At 40.3% G+C, this 20,409-nt stretch overlaps 1 protein-coding gene and 1 pseudogene across 4 annotated transcripts in view; one reads left to right on the plus strand and one right to left on the minus strand.

Moving 5' to 3' along the window:
* The window catches only part of ZC3H12B (zinc finger CCCH-type containing 12B), a 479,271-nt gene that overhangs the window by 444,785 nt on the left and 14,077 nt on the right, over positions 1–20,409 (plus strand). For 3 of the 4 annotated variants that reach the window (XM_064367730.1, XM_064367731.1, XM_064367729.1), the window contains one exon: positions 15,223–15,986. In XM_064367730.1, the coding sequence (XP_064223800.1) occupies positions 15,379–15,986 (608 nt within the window). In that variant the 5' untranslated portion in view covers positions 15,223–15,378. Of the gene's footprint in view, positions 1–12,762; positions 12,882–15,222; positions 15,987–20,409 lie in introns of all 4 variants that reach the window. The other variant, XM_064367732.1, reaches the window with a different exon arrangement.
* On the minus strand, positions 1,280–1,983 carry LOC110568770 (ribosome biogenesis protein NSA2 homolog; annotated as a pseudogene).

Below are 20,409 nucleotides of genomic sequence, written 5' to 3' on the forward strand. Positions count from 1 at the left end.
GGGAGCCTGGTTCATGGAGATGTAAGGTCGTGAACCAGTGCCCGGCTCCAGCCAGCAGTGAGAACATGCATTTGCAGCTCTTTGAAGGTTAACGGAGAGCAGAGAGACTGGGAACTAAAGAGGGTGTCATTTTCCCAGCTCTTTGGCATTTTATTTCATTTTTTCTTCTTCTTCACCCTCCTTCCCATCTGGAAGAGGGGAGGGAGGAAGTGAAATTGAAGTAGTCAAGGGGGTCTCCCCTCTCATCCCCCTCTTTGAGAATCTCACCTCTTTTTTTTTTGTTTTGTTTTGTTTTTTTTTTTTTTTGGTGAGAATTCTCACTCTTACCTTCAGCCTCACTGTTGGGGTTTTCTGGTGAGACAGATTAGTAGTAGTGCAGATAAATGAGAGATGTAAAAATACCGGCCTAACAATTTTTCACTATTATTGTATTGTCAATTTCTGTCTTCAGATCTGTTGATATTTGTTTTATATATTTAGGTTCTCAGATGTTGGGTGTGTATGTATTTATAATTGTTTTATCTTCCTGCAGAATTGACCCTTTTTTCATTACATAGTTAGCCTTCTTTGTCTCTAGAGATTTATACATAAAATGTATTTTGTCTGATATAAGTATAGCCACTCCTGCTTTCTTTTGGTGACCATTTGCATGAAATATTTATTCCACCCCTTCACTTTCAGCTTATTTGTGCCCTTAAATCTAAAGTGGCTGTCTTGTTGACAGCATGTTACCTGTTTTTTAAAATATATTCATTAGCAAGCAATGGTTTTCTATAATAAAGAAGAAAAATCTATTCAGCCATTCTCTGCCTTTGCTTAGTGAGTGTGTGTGTGTGTGTGTCTGTGTGTGTGTGTGGTGTGTGTGTGTGTTGGTACACTTGATGATATATCACAGGTCTCTCAGGCTATGATCATTTTTCTTTACCTTCTCTTTCTGCCCTTCAGACTAGGTAATCTCAGTTAACCTATCAACATCAAATTTGATGCTTCTTTCTATAGCCAGCTGAAATCTGCTGTTGAGCTCTCCAGTAGATTTTTTCAGTTATTATTCATTTCAACTTCAGAATTTCCATTAATATCCTCTGTAAGAGAAGACATCTTATGTTCCTTTTGTTCTTTGACGTATTTTCTTTTTTTTTCCATTTTAATGTTTACAACTTAATAAATCTCTTGATGATTGCAGACATGTATGGCTGATTGGTAGTATTCAGAAACATTACAGTAATGGCAGTTTTTTCAACTGGTGTGTAGTCCTCAATAATCATATATGAAATTGCTTTCAAACCAGTAAGACTGCATTTATGCATCCATCATTTTCAGGACTGTTGGTAACCTGGGCATATTTCCCCAGATAACTTTGCCTCCTTGTGTCACAAGGCCCAATTCACTCACATTTACCTCAGTGACAGTATCTTTGGTAATAACACCCAAAGTTGTATACAGTGGGGATGAGGAATTCTTCTTTACACCAAGTATTGGTAGGCAAAAGGTGGCTTTCAGTTCAGGATGTGTCACACGGCCTTTCTTGAACCGCAAGCCCATTGGCCTGACGAATCTTTCGTATTTATGTGGTTTCCTGTAAAGCCATCTCCAACAAAGCAGACTTTGGGCGTGTACTTTAGGCAGCGGGATTTCCCATTTTCCCACTTTCTCTTTTCATTTCTGTTTAATCATATTGGGAAGTACTTTAGCTCGAGATTGTCCCTCTTTATCCAGCAGATAGGTGGATACTGCTCCCTGTGGAGTCTTTTCATCATTCTTTTGTTTGGTGTTTCTCTTTTCATGCATCTTGATAGTCTTTTTCATTTGAATTTTCTCAGCAGGGAGCTGTTTATGGTAAAGCTTAGCCTTCAGACCAATCATTTTCTTTGCCTTTGAACGTTCATGAGCCTCTCGACTTTAATTCTTTCTCTTTTTCTCATGGTAATCCAAACAGCATCCGTAGTGTTTACAGTGTAATTCAATGTATTCATTCTGTGGCATGGTGACGGCTGCAGAGCTGCCAGGAGCAGCCCCTGGGGTGCAAAAACGCCCTCGATTTTCAGGTCTCAGAGACCCACGAGTGACTGCGCAGAACGTGACAGGAAAGGCTGTACCTTGACATATTTTCTTGTAATCTGTAAGCATAAATCTTTGTTAAATAAGCCTGACATCTGGGCTTGCACAGGGACAGTATTTTTAAATATTTTTTAAAGAAATGGGGTCTGACTTTATTGCCCAGGCTAGATTTGAGCTCCTTGACTCAAGCAGTACTTTCACCTTAGCCTCTCAAGGAGCTAGACTTGAGGGACTCATGCCACTATGCCCAACTCAGGAGGGATGGTTTTTGTTGACTTTTTCTTTCCCTGTATATAGGCCATATTTTTTAGTTTCTTTGAATGCCTCATAATTTTTTGTTGAAGACTGAACATTTTAAATAATATAATTGGCAACCTTGGAAATCAGATTCTCTCTTCTTCCTAAGGTTTGTTGTTGTAATTGTTGTTTAGTGACTTGTGAAATAATTCTTTAAAGTCTGTATTATTTATTGTGTGTGGCCACTGTTATCTCTTCTTGGAATAGCTTTATTGTCAGCTATTGGTTCAAAAAAAGATTTCTTAAATGCCTTGAACCATTAAGTCTTCCTCCCAAAAGGCTTTGCATCCATATTGGTGCACAGTCTCAACACCTAGAAAGCATTTGACATCTTTCCTTTAGCCTTCACTTCCTGATTACATAGAACCATAATGTCAAACAAAGGTGAGGAATAAGGAATTTTTCAGGTCTTCCATGAACACATGCACAACCCTACACAAGCATGTGTCCTTCTAGATCCCCAGGAATATGCGGAAGCTTTTCAAAGCCCCTTCTGGACATCTGATTCATAGCTTTTCCTTTAACATTTTTTGGTCAGCTTCACGTTTGCTCTAGCTGTTATTACCCCCTCAGGCAAGTTGTGATCTTTTATTTTTTTTTAATTTATAAAGAAAAGAGATTTATTTGGCTCATGGATGTATAGGTTGTACAAACATGGCACCAGCATCTTTTCAGCTTCTGGTGAAACCTCAGGAGCCTTTTACTTGTGGTGGAAGGGAAATGGGAAGCAGGCATGTCACATGGCAAAAAAGAAACAGAGTGAGAAGAGCCAGGTTCTTTTAAACAACCAACTCTCTTTCAAAATAATAGAGCGGGGGCCAGGCGCAGTGGCTCAGGCCTGTAATCTCAGCACTTTGGTGGCGAAGGTGGGCGGATCATGAGGTCAAGAGTTCCAGACCAGCCTGGCCAATATGGCCTAGTGGGAGCTGTTTGTGTGATCTTTTTTTTAAAGTGTCTCTAATTGTTTTCAACAAACATCCCTGAGGAAAAAGCTGTTCGTGGTTAGTGAGCTCTAAGTCACATCAAATAAACACAAGTCCTTGAAAAAGCCGGGTTTTTCAATGAACTTTTGGACAGATCAGATAATAATAATTCTATCAAGATGGGACTTTGGAGAAGTTCTAAATTTGTTCAGTTTCCTCCGTTAGCTTTTAGGCTGCTAATTCTCATGGCTACTGTGATTGTGAAGCTGTTGGCTTTCAAGGCCACCATGGCTCTGGGAAGAGGAGATGGGACTAGAGCACATTCAAATGCAACAATTTTTCCTGTTATTACCAAGGTTCAGCCAGGCTTTTTCATTTTTGTTTCATTGTTGTTTAAATAAACACTATTTGTCTTTTTTGTTTTTTTTTTTTGAGACAGAGTTTTGTTCTTGTTGCCCAGGCTGGAGTGCAATGGCACAGTCTCGGTTCATTGCAACCTCTGCCTCCTGGGTTCAAGCAATTCTTCTGCCTCAGCCTCCCAAGTAGCTGGGATTACAGGCGCCTGCCACCATGCCCAGCTAATTTTTGTATTTTTAGTAGAGACAGGGTTTTATCATGTTGGCCAGGATGGTCTCGAACTCCTGACCTCAGACAATCCACATGCCTTGGCATCCCAAAGTGCTGGGATTGCAGGTGTGAGTCACAGCACCTGGCTAAATAAACACTACTTAGATTATTGCAAACCTTTCATTAATTTCCAGATGCCACCAGTGGAGGATGTCCAGGTTCTTGGTGTCTTGAACAAATAACTGAACAAAATGCACAAACAAAGCAAGGAAGGAATGAAAGGATTTATTGAAAATGAAAGTACACTCCATAGTGTGGGAGCACGCCAGAGCATAGGGGCTCAAGGGCCCCATTACAGAATTTTAGAGAGTTTAAATACCCGATAGAGGATTCCATTGTTTACTTGGGGTACATCTTATGTAAATAAAGAGGATGAAGTAAAGTTACAAAGTTATCTACTTGGCCTACACCCTATGGAGATGATATTTCCTGTCATAGCTGAAGTATAAATTGGCCTTATATTTCCTACCTCCAGATCCTATTTTCCTGCCTCACAGAGTTCTGGAAAAGTTAATTTTAATAATTTGGCTGTGTTGTCATTGATTTTACTGATAAGCAGATTTTTTGAGGTCCTTTCGCTGTCATTCCCACTGACATCATACATTAGTACATTGTTTTCTCTATTTTTAATTTCTACTGTGGGAAAAGAAGTGCTTTCTAGACAAGCTGATATTAATGTTAACTGAAACACAAAGTCACTCATAGACAGATTTTTAATGACATCTTTCCTGGATAATCAATGACTCACAAGAAATCATTTTAACCCAACTTACTATTATTTGAGTAAAAGCCAAGGCTATGTATAACTAATCTAATGTCAAACGGTCTTTATGATTTTTTTTTTTTTTGAGACAGTCTCGCTCTGTCACCAGGCACCAGGCTGGAGTGCAGTGGCACGATCTCGGCTCACTGCAACCTCTGCCTCCCGGGTTCAAGCAATTCTCTTGCCTCAGCCTCCCGGGTAGCTGGGACTACAGGCACACACCACCATGCCCAGCTAATTTTTTTTTGTATTTTTAGTAGAGACAGGGTTTCACCATGTTGGTCAGGATGGTCTCAATCTCTTGACCTCGTGATCTGCCCGCCTCGGCCTCCCAAAGTGCTGGGATTACAAGCTTGAGCAAACCGCACCCGGCCCGGTCTTTATAATTTTTATCAGCTGAACTTGGTTTCAGGCTTCTGTGAATATGTCGGAGGCTATAAGAGTACAAGGATGGGCCAGGCACAGTGGCTCACTCATTTAATCCCAGCACTTTGGGAGGCCAAGGTGGGCAGATCACCTGAGGTTTGGAGTTCAAGATCAGCCTGACCAATATGGTGAAACTTCATCTCTACTAAAAATACAAAATTAGCTGGCCATGGTGACATATGCCTGTAATCCCAGCTACTCAGGAGGCTGAAGCAGGAGAATCACTTGAACCCAGGAGGCAGAGGTTGCAGTGAGCCAAGATCACAACATTGCACTCCAACCTAGGCAGCAAGAACGAAATTCTGTCTCAAAAAAAAAAGAGTACTACAAAGATGAAATATTTAATAAAATATTCATTGAATACGTATCACATACATAAAGGTATCTAGGTGTTGGGATTGGGGAAAGCAGAGATACAAACATGAACGTGGACAGTTCTTGCTTTTAGTATATAGCTTACAGCCTAGTTGTGGAGAGAAACAAACTTGTTACAACTAGCAGGAGTTAAGTGGGTGGAGATGAGGGGAGAGAACACTGAGTGTGGAGAGCATTACTCATTAATCTTGACCCACCATTGTCCTTCACACCTCATGCCCTTTCATATACTATTCCACCTGCCTAGCGTGTCCTCCCCAATTTCCCCTTCCCCTCCCTGATAAAACCAGCTCAAATTTTACCTCTTTTGCCTCAGACAACAGAATTACTTACCCCTCCTTGGCATTCCCCTAGCATTTATAAACAACCTTATGAGAACATATTATATGTTCTGTGGTTATTTGTTTACATGTTTATCCCGCCTACCAGAATGTGAGCACTTCACAGAGACTGAATCTTATTTCTTTTAGAATTCCCAGCACCTAGAGCAGTGCTAAGTACTTAGTATGCAGGATGGGAATGAAAAATTAGTGGTAGAGGGAATATTTGAACCCATATACCCTGACTCCAGCTCCAAATGCAGAAGGCGTCTCACTATACAAAGACACTTCTTACCATTCCTGCAGGGAGCCTTCAAGGATTACCAGCATCCTAAACTCATGGGGCGGCCAGGAGTGTACCTATGTCATTATACAGTTGACATATTTAATATAACAAGAATGCATTTGCATTATCAAGCATTCCTTGTTCTGGAAGCTTCTGAAATACTTTTAAAACTGTGTTTGTTATGTACTTCGCTGGCCACAGAAGTACTCCTGCAGCTGAGATAAAACAGAGCAGCTCTTGAAAAAAGCAATACATAACCATTTGAGGAAGGAAGTGTTAACAAACAAACAGCATGTTACTTTGAAATAAGAACAATTAAAATTTGTAACCTCTATGATCCTTCTATTCCCTCTTTTCTCCCTATTCTATTTGCCACCCAATATACTTGAATTTCATCTGGGAGATTTTGGAAACTAACTAGACTTCAGCTGATGACGTCATGGCTGCAATACTGCAGCTACCCCTCAGAATTGCCCCGACCATTGTGTCGTTTCTCATTTTAGCTAACGACTTAATTATAAAGACAGAAAACAGGATATACTCTATTCCATACATTTAACAAAGCAGTTAAATTGGAGAGAATCAAGAAAGATCAAGCCCAGTGTTGTTAACTGAGATGCTCAAGATACATTTATCACTATTAAAGTCATAATAAAGGCACTCTTCTTTTCCAATTTACTACAAGTTATAGAATGACATAGCCATATTTCCCTATAGCTTTTGACTAAGGGTCTTGGGATGTGGATAGGTAGCACAGAAAGAAAAAGAGAGGGAGGAGAGAAAGAAGAGAGAAGAGGAGGAGAGAGAGAGAGAAAAAAAACTTCACCAATGAATCATAGAAGTGGGAGTGTTTTCTGAAGAAGCCACTTTCATAACAGCTCCTCAACTGTCATTAATGTCCAGAGAACACATATTCACTGAACCCTTACTCTAGCAGAGACCATTTCCTGTAGCATATGATGCAGCCTCCCTGCATGAATTTCAAATGATATTTCCCTAGACCTTCTTTATATAGAGAGAAGAAAATAGTAAGTATATAACCTACAGTTTTCTTGTCCTTCTGGAGTGTCAAGCACTAGAAATGTTTTTGTGTGGGGAAGATTGAATCCAGTATAAATTGAGGTTACATTTATCAATGTGGTTTTAATTAGTTTGGAAAACAGAATGTGTATAGTATGAAATGTTTTAGATATGCTGGAGACATAGGTCCTTCCTAATGGAACATGGAATAGTGGAAGGTAGCAGAAAAATGAGCCCCTGTTCAAAACCTGGGAATAATGGGTCTTCAAATCAAATCACTGTGTGTCTACTTTGCCTGAAGTCCTGAAAAAATGAATGAGTTGTGAAAATCAACAGACTGTTACTTTCCTGTAAACATTTTGTCTAAAGCTTCAACATTCGGTGTGGGAGTGGGAGGGCAAGAATCGACGTAGTTTAATCATACAAAGCTTTTGGGTCTCCTTTGAAATGAAATCCTAAATTTTGAATAAGCTCAGTTGTTTTTAGCTCTGGCTATGACAGTTTTTGCTGTGATATGTATCATTTTGAGAATGCATTGAAGATAAAAAATAAAAGCCAATTTTGTTTGGAGGGTAATATAAAACCAGGTAGGCTGACAAGGGTGCTCTCATTGCTAGAGAGAAATCCTGTTTTTACAAACCACAGAAAATATGTTATTTCTTAGACTTATTTATTTGCTAAGTGTTACTACCTATAAACCATTCAAGAGCACACAAACAGATGGGTATAATTGGAGGTTAAGAAACAATCTTTACCTCATTTATGATATAATCGCTCTATGTGATTTATTTATTGTAAATAAAATGGAAAAAATTGAATTTTGGATTTTCTCAGTGGTTTTTTTTTTTTTTTTTTTTTTTTTTGAGACGGAGTTTCACTCTTGTTACCCAGGCTGGAGTGCAATGGCACGATCTCAGCTCACTGCAACCTCCGCCTCCTGGGTTCAAGCAATTCTCCTGCCTCAGCCTCCCAAGTAGCTGGGCTACAGGCGTGCACCACCATGCCTAGCTAACTTTTGTATTTTTTAGTAGAGACGGGGTTTCACCTTGTTGACCAGGATGGTCTAGATCTCTTGACCCCATGATCCACACGCCTTGGCCTCCCTAAGTGCTGGGATTATAGGCGTGAGCCACCGCGCCCAGCCCCCTCTCAGAGTGGTTTTATGTGAACCTTTTCATTTTGAGAATCAGTAAATTTTTCGAACTCTTTTGCCTCCAAAGTATCTGAGAAAGCCTTTATTTTATAGTTCTCTCTGGGATTTGTGTAACTTCTTTAGCTGATGTGCTTGACACGGGATGGAGATAGGCTACATTAGTGATAACATCTCAAAACTGGATTGTGTAGGTAATGATGTGGCTCTATTGATAGCATATATGTGAATGCACTTAGGCAACTCTAAGATGTGATGCAAATGTAAATGATTGTTCATATGTTATTACTGTTATTGAAGTTTTATAACTTATTTTATTTGCCGTTAAGTAAAATGTGATGGTTGGTTTGATACAATACAGATTTGAATTTGTTCTCTTAAAAGCTAATTATATGTGTTCTCATCCTTTAGGTACCACTTATAAGTGAGAACATGCAGTATTTGCTTTTCTGTTCCTATGTTAGTTTGCTAAGGATAATGGCCTCCAGCTCCATTCATGTCCCTACAAAGGACGTGATCTCATTCTTTTTTATGGCTGCATAGAATTCTATGGTGTATATGTATCACATTTTCTTTATCCAGTCTAGCACTGATGGGCATTTAGGTTGAATGTTTTTGCTATTGTGAATAGTGCTGCAATGAACATACATGTGCCAGTGTCTTTATAATATAATGATTTCTATCCTTCAGGTATGTACACAGTAACAGGATTGCTGGGTCAAATGGTATTTCTGTCTTTAGGTCTTTGAGGACATATAGATGGGAACAACACATACTGGGGCCTAACAGAGGGAGGAAAATGGAAGGAGGAAGAGGATCAGGAAAAATTACTAATGAGTACTGGGCTTAACACCTGGGTGACGAAATAATCTGTACAACAAATCCCCATGACACAAATTTACCTATGTAACAAACCTGCACATGTACCCCTGAACTTAAAAGTTAAAAAAAGTAATTCTAGAAACAGTTGTCCAGTTCAGAGAAGAAACAAAGAATAAAAAAGCTTAGTATTCTTATGATGATTGAACTATAGTCATTTCTCAATTATTTGGGCCCCACCAGAAATTCTAAACAGCGGATAATTTTTGATATGTATATTTTCTTTGAGGATGTCTTTTATGAAAAACAAAACTGCTAGAAGTCGGTGGGAAGGGCAGCTGTCTTAGTAGGTATCCCTTAGTCTCTATCAAAGCATGCATTCACAAAACTCAATAACAAGCGGCTTGGCCACCTGCGGATAATTGAGAATTTACTATTTTATTCTTGACATGATTACTGCTGGATAAATCTGTTCCATGCGGTTAATGGGCTTTCTTGAACATTTCCAAAGGTTTTGACTTGGTAGAAATGGTCAGATGTTTCTGTCTCTATCTAGGATGTCATTTGGCAGATTCTGGAAAAGATGAAGTAAAGTTTATAGTAGAACCTGAAGACTAATCTTGGAAAATTTCTCTGTGCAAATGCAAACTGAATAAATTGTATTTCGTAATAAAAATATTGGTGGGAGAGAGAAGAAAGTAGAAGACTTTGATCTTTTTTTCTTGGTGGAAATTCCTCCTTGAGGTCACTTGTAGCAGATTTTGGCTGCGTATGTTTCTCTGCTTTTTTTAGATTTAGATGCAAGTTTGCAATTATTTGCTTAATCATATTCTTAAACAAGTTATAGGCAAGCTCTGTATCTTCAACACGTGGCTATCTGGTGACAAACCTCTTAGTTTCTTTTTTTTTTTTTTTTTTTGAGACGGAGTTTCGCTCTTGTTACCCAGGCTGGAGTGCAATGGTGTGATCTCGGCTCACTGCAACCTCCACCTCCTGGGTTCAGGCAATTCTCCTGCCTCAGCTTCCTGAGTAGCTGGGACTACAGGCGTGCGCCACCATGCCCAGCTAATTTTTTGTATTTTTAGTAGAGACGGGGTTTCACCATGTTGACCAGGATGGTGTCGATCTCTTGACCTCGTGATCCACCCGCCTCGGCCTCCCAAAGTGCTGGGATTACAGGCGTGAGCCACCGCGCCCGGCCAAAGCTCTTAGTTTCTTAAAACAAATTACATCCAGTTCTATAATTTCATCTGAGTAATGTGATTTTCCAAAGTATGCCAGTCTTTAAAACATTCATTTTTGGATTTTTTTCAAGCAGTAACAATAAAAGATAAATACTCTATTTTTTTGTTGTTGTTCTTAAGACAGGGTCTGGCTTTGTCACCCAGGCTGGAGTGCAGCGATGCCCTCTTTGCTTACTGCAACCTCTGCCTCCAGGGCTGAAGCCATTCTCCCACCTCAGCCTCCAGAGTAGCTGGGACTACAGGCCTATGCCACCATGCCTGACTAATTTTTGTATGTTTTGTAGAGACGAGGTTTCAGCACATGTTGCCCAGGCTGGTCTCAAATCCTGGGCTCAAGCGATCCTCCTGCCTCGGTCTTCCAAAGCGCTGGGATTATAGACATGAACCACCGTGCCCAGCCAACAGCTCCTTTCGACACGTCATAAGCTGAAATATCATCTTTGAAACTTTTCTCCCCACTCACTTTCCTTTTTTGAGCAAATGTGACTATTTTGCTTTTGCCATCTTCAATGCTTTCATTTATCAGTCCTTGCCAATAATATTAGGCATGAGGTGTTGACTAAGGCACTGTATCATATTAATCTTCGTATACTTGTAATTTGAAAAACTCTTCCCTGCCCAGCAAATTTTAACTCTTTCCTTTAAGGCTCAACTCATAGCTCCCTATACTTTTTAATGCTTAATTATTTACCCGGTTTATAATTATGAATTATATGATTATTTGATTATTGTCTGTCTCCCCATTCCTCACCACATCGTTATAAGCTCCTTGAGATTAGAGTCCTCATCTTATTTTATATCCTCAGCCTCTAACATGTTGCCTGGTGCATAGTTGGCACTAAATAAATATTTTGGAATGAATTAATTAATAAAGTAGTGTCAGCAGATGACTAGATATTATATGCTTCTTGAATTCTTTCCCAATCTCTTCAACCACCACAACTACCTCCCACTCTACTGACAAGAGTTGAGTATGTCAATGGAAATTTGCAAGTAACTTGGGTGACCAATCATATACTCAGGTTTACCTGGGACATCCCCAATTTATGCCTATTGTTCATGCATAACTATCAGTAAACACTCCCTTCATTCAAAAAAGTATCCCAGCTTAATTGAAATGTTCTTGAATTGAAATGTTCTTAACTGTAATTGAAATGTTCATCCTCTATAGAAGTACATTTCAGCACTTTCTAGTGTCACTTCTAGCCAACTTTTTACTAGTTGGTTGAGTTCTTTGAGGACAGGCCTAGTTCTGGTTTCTCTTTCTAACTCTGGGGCTTAGCACAATCTCTGGCACTCAGGGACTGTTCTTTTGAATAAAAATACATTCTTGAAGCCGGGCGCGGTGGCTCACGCCTGTAATCCCAGCACTTTGGGAGGCCGAGGCGGGTGGATCACGAGGTCAAGAGATCGAGACCATCCTGGTCAACATGGTGAAACCCCGTCTCTACTAAATATACAAAAAAAAAATTAGCTGGGCATAGTGGCGCGTGCCTGTAATCCCAGCTACTCAGGAGGCTGAGGCAGGAGAATTGCTTGAACCCAGGAGGCGGAGGTTGCGGTGAGCCGAGATCGCGCCATTGCACTCCAGCCTGGGTAACAAGAGCGAAACTCCGTCTCAAAAAAAAAAAAAAAAAAAAAAAAAAAAAAAAAATACATTCTTGCTATCTTGACCCAAGGATTTTTGCATTATAAAAGAGACACATGCACATAGACAAACACATGACACCTTCACACTTACACAGGTTTTAGAAAATATCACCAACATTTTTCTTAAGATATTCTTGCTTAAGGTTTTGAAAGAGAAATCCAAGTTTATTTCTGCTAAGGTGTTTCCCTTCTACTTTGGATTATTGAGTAGGAAACTTCCACAATAATAACAAGTAATTTCAATGAGGGTTTCCTATGTTTGTGAGATTTTCCCTGAATTTAAATTTGCTATTATATGTCTACCTAAGCATAGTGAAAGTATATACCAATGACAATTTGGACAGAACTAAATATTTGATATTATGAAATAAACATTCTATGGTCCACTAGCTAAACTTATCTTTTACAGGTACCTCTCATTTGCCAAGAAAATATACATTAAACAGTTGGGGGTTTTGTTTTGTTTTGTTTTGTTTTGTTTTTGAGACAGAATCTTGCTCTGTCGCCCAGGCTGGAGTACAGCGGCTGGATCTCGGTGCACTGCAACCTCCTCCTCTTGAGTTCAAGCAATTCTCCTGCCTCAGCCTCCCAAGTAGCTGGGATTACAGGCACACACTACCACACCTGGCTAATTTTTTGTATTTTTAGTAGAGACGGGGTTTCACCATGCTGGCCAAGCTGGTCTCAAACTCTTTACCTTGTGATCCACCCACCTCAGCCTTCCAAAAATGCGGGATCTCAAGCATGAGCCACCGCACCCAGCCTGTTTTTTGTTTTTTTGTTTTTGTTTTTGTTTTGAAACAGAGTCTCACCCTGTCTCCCAGGCTAGAGTGCAATGGCACGATCTCGGCTCACTGCAACCTCCACCTCCTGGGTTCAAGTGATTCTCCTCTCCTCAGCCTCCTGAGTAGCTGAGATTACAGGTATGTGCCACCATGCATGGCTAATTTTTGTATTTTTAGTAGAGACGGGATTTCACCATGTTGGTCCGGCTGGTCTCGAATTCCTGACCTCATGATCTACACGCCTCGGTCTCCCAAAATTCTGGGATTACAGGCATGAACCACTGCACCTGGCCATAAACAGTTGGTTTTAAGTGACTTTGAAGCTTTGAATAAATCTGGGGGAAATATTTCAATGTTCTATATACACTAGGAATTATTTTGAAGAAAATAAACTGTAAGTCAGATAGTAAATATGGAACTTATAAGAAAATGGGTGTCTTTATGTTGACTAATTCACTGAGGGAAATTTTTAACGTCGTAAGTGGTAATTTAATCATTCCAGGAGTCATTATATGCTGCCTGAATGTCGTTTTTGAGATGTTGATTATGTTTCGCTCTGTTTCCATATGTGACTCCTAAAGTAAGCATGCAGTTATTCACAGCATTCTTCAAATCATTAGAGGTTTTTCTTGTTTGTAGAAACAGAATTGAGGCAGGGTGTGGTGGCTTACGCCTGTAATCCCAGCACTTTGGGAGGCTGAGGCGGGTGGATCACCTGAGGTCAAGAGTTCGAGACCAGTCTGGCCAGCATGGTGAAACCTCATCTCTACTAAAAATATAAAATTAGCCGGGCATGGTGGTACATGCCTGTAGTCCCAGCTACCTGAGAGGCTGAGGCAGGAGAATTGCTTGAACTCGGGAGGTGGAGGTTGCAGTGAGCTGAGATCACGCCACTGTACTTCAGCCTGGGCAACAAGAGGGAAACTGTCACACACACACACACACACACACACACACACACACACACACAGAACTGAGATGTAACTAGAAATCTCTGGCATACTGGTCACATAAGTAGCCTGTTATTTATTTATTTATTTATTTATTTATTTATTTTGAGACAGAGTCTCACTCTGTCGTCCATGCTGGAGTGTAGTGCTGTGATCTCACCTCACTGCAACCTTCGCCTCCCAGGTTCAAGTGATTTTCCTGCCTCAGCCTCCTGAGTAGCTGAGATTACAGGCACCCACCACCACACCCAGCTAATCTTTGTATTTTTTAGTAGAGACGGGGTTTCGCCTTGTTGGCCAGGCTGGTCTTGAACACCTGACTTCAAGTGATCCATCCATCTCAGCCTCCCAAAGTGCCAGGATTACAGGCATGAGCCCTGGTGCCTAGTCAGTAGCCTATTTTTAGATGAGTCAGCACAGCTTCTGCCTGAAGAGCTCATCAGTGCTCACAGGTCCATAGCCTTACCTCACTGTCAGTTTTCTTTTAAAAAGAAAACCAAATCCATGGTGATATCATTACCCCCTTTATGTATATTGAGAACCTACTGTGTTATCTTCACTTTTCTAAGCACTTTCCTAATATATATTATGTAATCCTTACAATTGCCCTGTAAGGTAGCTATCAATATCTTCATTTTACATATGAGGAAATTGAGGCTCAAAGAAAAGAACACACTTAGGCCAGGTTAGAACTGAAAGCTGCTGGGACGGATGAGGTAGGTTAGAGAAGGAGTTTAGAAATAAAATTGTCCCTAATTCTCTCCTGTAATTAATATTCTTCTTATTATGTTCTAGTTTCTCTTGCAAGTTGAGTTGTTTTTTCTCCTTTTCTCCTTTTGTTTATCAATTACAATTAAAAAAGGGACTTCAGACACATTCAGGAAAGTGCACATACACACCCTTTCTTATCTGAAACATACCTCTCTGTTTGTTACCCTTACAGCCTGCTTCAGTTGTCTGAGCAATTTTAATGTTTTTTCTAGTCTCCTTAGTAAATGAGGTTCCTGATATTTTGCAAAGAGTAACACTGGAGAGCATGTGCTCTTCAGGAGTGGATTTTAGCCTTAGCAAGAAGGATATGTCATGGGATCTGGAAACGCTTCCTGGCAGAAAGGAAGAAAGAGAGTCTTTCCGAAGAAAGATATATATATATATGAGGGGGGGAGAGAGAGAGAGAGAGAGAGAGATTCTTTCCAAGGAAACATATATTATATATATATATATAATTGCATCTTGTTGAAATGTGATGTTTCTCTTTCTCAAAATTGTTGTGATAAGCAGATAACTTTAGCTGTTATTTTGTGTGTATATTGGAGGTGAATAACAGCATTATTACCACCACTGAAATTTTTATGTCTAGAATTATTATAGAATTAGGGACTCTTTATCTTTAATGTAAGTTGAGTCCAATCATTGTAAGCAGAAAAATCAAATGCCAAAAACCTGTAGTTTCTTAAGAAGAAACCTCTGTATTCTAAAATTCTTTTCCTAAAGTTTACTAAACATGTGGTATATGTGTTTATTTGTAGGGACTGGTAACATCTGAACATACCAAACCAAACAGGCAAACTCTTCCACCATCGCTACCACGACATTTTACCACAAAAGCATGCCACTGCATGTGGATTCCAAGCAGGCTAAAAAGAAAAAGAACTGATTAGACCTCAGAAGACCCACTGAACGGGATGACGGCCACAGCTGAGGTAGAGACACCAAAAATGGAAAAGAGTGCCTCCAAGGAAGAGAAGCAGCAGCCTAAGCAGGACAGCACAGAGCAGGGCAATGCTGATTCTGAAGAGTGGATGAGCTCTGAGAGTGACCCTGAACAGATAAGCCTTAAGAGTAGTGACAACAGCAAGAGCTGCCACCCTAGGGATGGTCAATTGAAGAAAAAGGAGATGCCCTCCAAGCCACACCGCCAGCTCTGTCGATCACCCTGCCTAGATCGTCCAAGCTTCTCCCAGAGCAGCATTTTACAGGATGGTAAACTTGACTTGGAGAAGGAATACCAAGCTAAGATGGAGTTTGCTCTAAAGCTAGGCTATGCAGAGGAACAGATTCAATCAGTGCTAAACAAGCTGGGACCAGAATCACTTATTAATGATGTATTGGCAGAGCTTGTCAGACTTGGGAACAAAGGTGATTCAGAAGGGCAGATCAACTTGAGTCTGTTAGTGCCTCGTGGGCCGAGCTCTAGAGAGATTGCAAGTCCTGAATTGTCTCTTGAAGATGAAATAGACAACAGTGACAATTTGAGGCCAGTTGTCATTGATGGAAGTAATGTGGCAATGAGGTAAGCCTGGTATGTTTTTTCTCTCTTTTTAAAAAACTGCCCTGAGCTCATAAAAATTTTCTTCCTTTGCAAATCATTACAAGATGTACATGGTTAGTGACTGTGGCTTGTGTTTCTGAAGGTGACCAGAAACTAAAATGATCCTGCCCTTGCCTTTTCTATCTCCACTGAAGTTGCTGACAATGTGAGTTCAGGTGTTCGGAAGGCAGGTTCGACAACAGTGATGATGCTTCAAGGAGACGTAGCCATTCAGCTTTGTTCCTTTTGGGGTCTGCTGTCCCACCCCTAGACTAATCATCCTGAAAATGCTGCTTTTATAAAGTCACTTTGGGGTTTACTTAGGAACCTTCAGTAACTCTCAACTGTTATTATACTGAATTTTTATCCTTTTCCCTGGCTTTAAGGCTCTTTGTGATCTGGCCCTTCCCTCCTCCCATTTAATTGCATCTCTCATGCTTACTGCATTTACATCTATCTCTTTAATGGTCTTTATGTAAATTATACTGATTTCTATTCCCATTACCTGTGTTCATGTAATTTCCCAATTTAGAAGTGGCCTCCTTTCATAGCCTTCAAAATGCACCACCTCCACAAAGACACTCTTAATTTTTCTGATTCCAATGATGATCTCTGAGCTACAATATCTGTGGTAGGCTGAATGACAGCCCCCTAGAGATGCCCACATTTTAATCCCTGGAATCCCTGAACACATTATCTCATATGGTAAAAGGGACTTTGCAGATGTTATTAAGGTTCTTGAGATGGAAGAGATTACCCTGTATTATCAAGGTGGGCCTAGTGTAATCTCAAGAGTCTTTATTAGAGGGAGGCAGCAAGATCAGACAGGTAGAAGGAGATGCAATGGCAGAAATAAGAAGCTAGAGTGACATAAGAAAGGGACTATGAACCAAAGAATGTGGGTGGCCTTTCTGACGCATTGGACTGTTTCAGAAACAAACAACAAAAAAGAGGATGGGTGGCCTCTAGAAAGCTGAAAAGGGGAAGGAAACAGATCCTCTCCTTAAGCTTGCAGAGAGAACACAGCTTTCCTAACACCTTGATTTTAGATTTCTGACCTCTTGAACTTGTACGAGAATAAATTGGTGCTATTTTAAGTCACTAAATGTGTGGTAATTTGTTATAGCAGCAGTGGGAGACTAGCATAGTACCTACAGTGCCTTCATAATTTAGTCCATACTCTCTCATATCATTTTTTAATTTTGTGTCAGAGAGCCATAGGAATCCCTCCTTCTATTTCTCAAATGAATTGCCATCCCGCCTTGGTTGGAAAAAACCCAGTAATCAGCAGCCTATTTCCCACTGAGTCCATCATTGCTTGATTGGGTGCTCCCACAGAGACATGAGAGAGTGGGGATCGTAGAAAGTCATGAATCATTGCTGTATACAGGAAATGCTTAGCGGGCTACCTGGAAGTACATTTTATTTTATAGTCCTGTTTAATCCTCACAGCAACTTTATACAGATGAAAAAATAAAGCTCAGCAAAGTTAAGTGACTTCCCTGAGTTTACATAGCTAGTAAGTAGTAAAGTGACAACTTAAACTTAAGTCCTCTGACTTCAAATGAATGAAATGAAACAAACTAACATTTATGAATACTGATTCTGTCAGGTTCTTTCACGTATGTGAATTAATCCCCATTGGAAACCCTATAAGAATAAACTAATTTGATTCATTTTTGCAGGTGAAGAGATTCAGGTTCAGAGAATTTGAGTAACTACCCAAGGTTACCCAAGGTTACAAAACTTAGATTAAAACACCAACCTGACTCCAATTCTCTTTTCACAATATCACACAGTATTATGTGGCTACTAGTGTTATTAAGAATATTTGGGCCAGGCACAGTGGCTCACACCTATAACCCAGCACATTGGAAGGCCGAGGTGGGAGGATCACTTGAGCCCAGGAGTTCAAGACCACCTTGGGCAACATGGTGAAACCCTGTCTCTATGAAAAATACAAAAACTAGCTGGGCATAGTGGCACATGCCTGAAGTTCCAGCTACTCAGGAGACTGAGGTGGGAAGTTCTCTTGAGCCCGGGAGGTCAAGGCTACAGTGAGCAGTGATCTCACCAATGCGCTCCAGCCTGAGTGACGGAGTGAGACCCTATATAAAAAAAAAGAAAAGAAAAAAAAGAATATTTGGCGTATTCGCTAGTAGCAGAGAATACATTTACAGATTTCCTTTTTTAAAGTTTTTAAACCATGACAGCATCATCATTATAAGGTGAGTAAACCAGGCTAGACAACTCCTTTGTTTTAATGAGGGGAAACCAGAAGTAACAAGAAAGTTAAATGGTCTGCACACAATACTACAGCAATCAGAATGATGCAATGGGCCAGTGAAAAGCAAAGGATGACGCCTGTGTTCCAAAGCCCAAAGGTATCTCTGCTGCCCTCCTAACAGGCATAAGAAAGAGTGATTCTTGAGTGGAAGGAGTTTGGGATGTGCCCAACTCAATTTGTCACCAAACCAGATCACCCGAAATACCCCAGATTGGACATGTTTCCCAAGGCCTACCCTTTTTTTTTCGGTCTGGTCTGGTTTTGTGTTTCGGAGTTGAGCATGAGAAGAGCCTAAGACATTTTGGGGACTTTGGCTTCATGGTAATGTATAACTTCCTTCTCTCTGGACTTCTACTCAAGGATTGCTGATCATGAAGGACACGCTTTTGCTTTTTAAGGAATAATGCAGAGATTAAATACTTGGATAATTAGTTTCAACATATCTGGTCTATGTCAGTAGCAAACTATTATGCTGACAGGAAAAAGAACTTTTATCTCCTGTACAAGTTACTTCGCTAAATTAATGGCATCTTGCATGATTTAAATAAAGTAAAAAACAATAGCATGCAACCTTATTATTAAGAGCATATTAAAATAGTGCAGAGCAGACCACGTGATTTTTAAAAAATTACCAATTGAGTCCTTGTTAGCATTTTTTTTTTGTCTGAGTAGTAAATTACTGATGAGTCCCATTTATTCTGCAATCACACTTCACATGCTCAAAGTTCAGCGCTATACTCTAATTATGGATTTCTTATTACTGTTAATCTAAATTCGGTTTGTTTTCCTCATTAGTTAGCTGTAAGCTTATGGTGAGATTGGTATTTTTCATTAACAACATACATGTTAATGTCTGTTGTTTCTCAGCCTGTTGGATGAGCCTGCATTAAAATTATGACGTTGGCCAGGCACAGTGGCTCACGCCAGTAATCCTAGCACTTTGGGAGGCCAAGGCAGGCAGACTGCTTGAGCCCACAAGTTCAAGACCATCCTGGGCAACATGATGAAAACCCATCTCTACTAAAAGTACCCGGCGTGGTGGTGTGCGCCTGTAGTCCCAGCTACTTGGGAAGCTGAGGGAGGAGAATCACTTGAGCCCAGGGAGACTGAGGCTGTAGTCAACCAGGATCACGCCACTGCACCCAACCTGGGTGACAGAGAGAGACCCTGTCTCCAAAAATAAAATAAAATTATGGGCCAGGTCTGGTGCCTCACCTCTGTAATCCCAGCACTTTGGGAAGCCTAGGCAGGAGGATCATCTGAGGTCAGGAGTTCAAGACTAGCCTGGCCAACAAGGCAAAACCCCATCTCTACTAAAAATATGATGCTTTGTTTGCCATTAGCAGCATTTGCTTAACATTTGCAGTAGTAGTGTACTTGTGGTCCACATACTGATTATCCTAAAGGGCACATTCATTCTGAGAGCTATCTCCTTTGGGAGGAGAAATCCATTTCAGATGAATTAAGGCTTTGAAATGTAAATGTAACCATATTCTTGTTAAGTCTAGGAGAAGCCCAAACATTTGAAGCCTAGAGAAAGCAATTGCACAGGGAGGGGCCAATGACCTCTCTGCTAAGCTAAATTTGGCTTGGGAACCTGGATCATGATGGGTTCCTAAGCCAGTTTACAAGACAAAGTGAGCTGTAGTGTCACCAAGATATTCTGTGACTTGCAGGTCCTAGGCTTTTTAGCCTTTTTAGATTGGAAAAGGACATTGTATAGGTTTAAGCAAAAACAAGCCACTTGCAAACATTACTTTATTTTCCACTTTTTTAAAAAAATTATTCATTCTTTAAATGTTTTGGGGGCAATAAACTTTGCATACTTGGCTGTTGTGTAGGTCTTCATTGCCACCTTGGTAAATGTTGAAAGTACCTTCTGATTCTTTTTTTTTTTTTTTGAGTCGGAGTTTTGCTCTTTGTTACCCAGGCTGGAGTGCAATGGCGCGATCTCAGCTCACCGCAACCTCTGCCTCCTGGGTTCAAGCAATTCTCCTGCCTCAGCCTCCCGAGTAGCTGGGACTACTGGTGCATGCCACCATGCCCAGCTAATTTTTTTTTTTGTATTTTTAGTAGAGACGGGGTTTCACCATGTTGACGAGGATGGTCTCGATCTCT

Source organism: Aotus nancymaae, unplaced genomic scaffold, assembly GCF_030222135.1.
Source record: "Aotus nancymaae isolate 86718 unplaced genomic scaffold, 86718_ANA_hifiasm-v0.15.2.pri h1tg000073l, whole genome shotgun sequence".
Classification (NCBI taxonomy): domain Eukaryota; kingdom Metazoa; phylum Chordata; class Mammalia; order Primates; family Aotidae; genus Aotus; species Aotus nancymaae.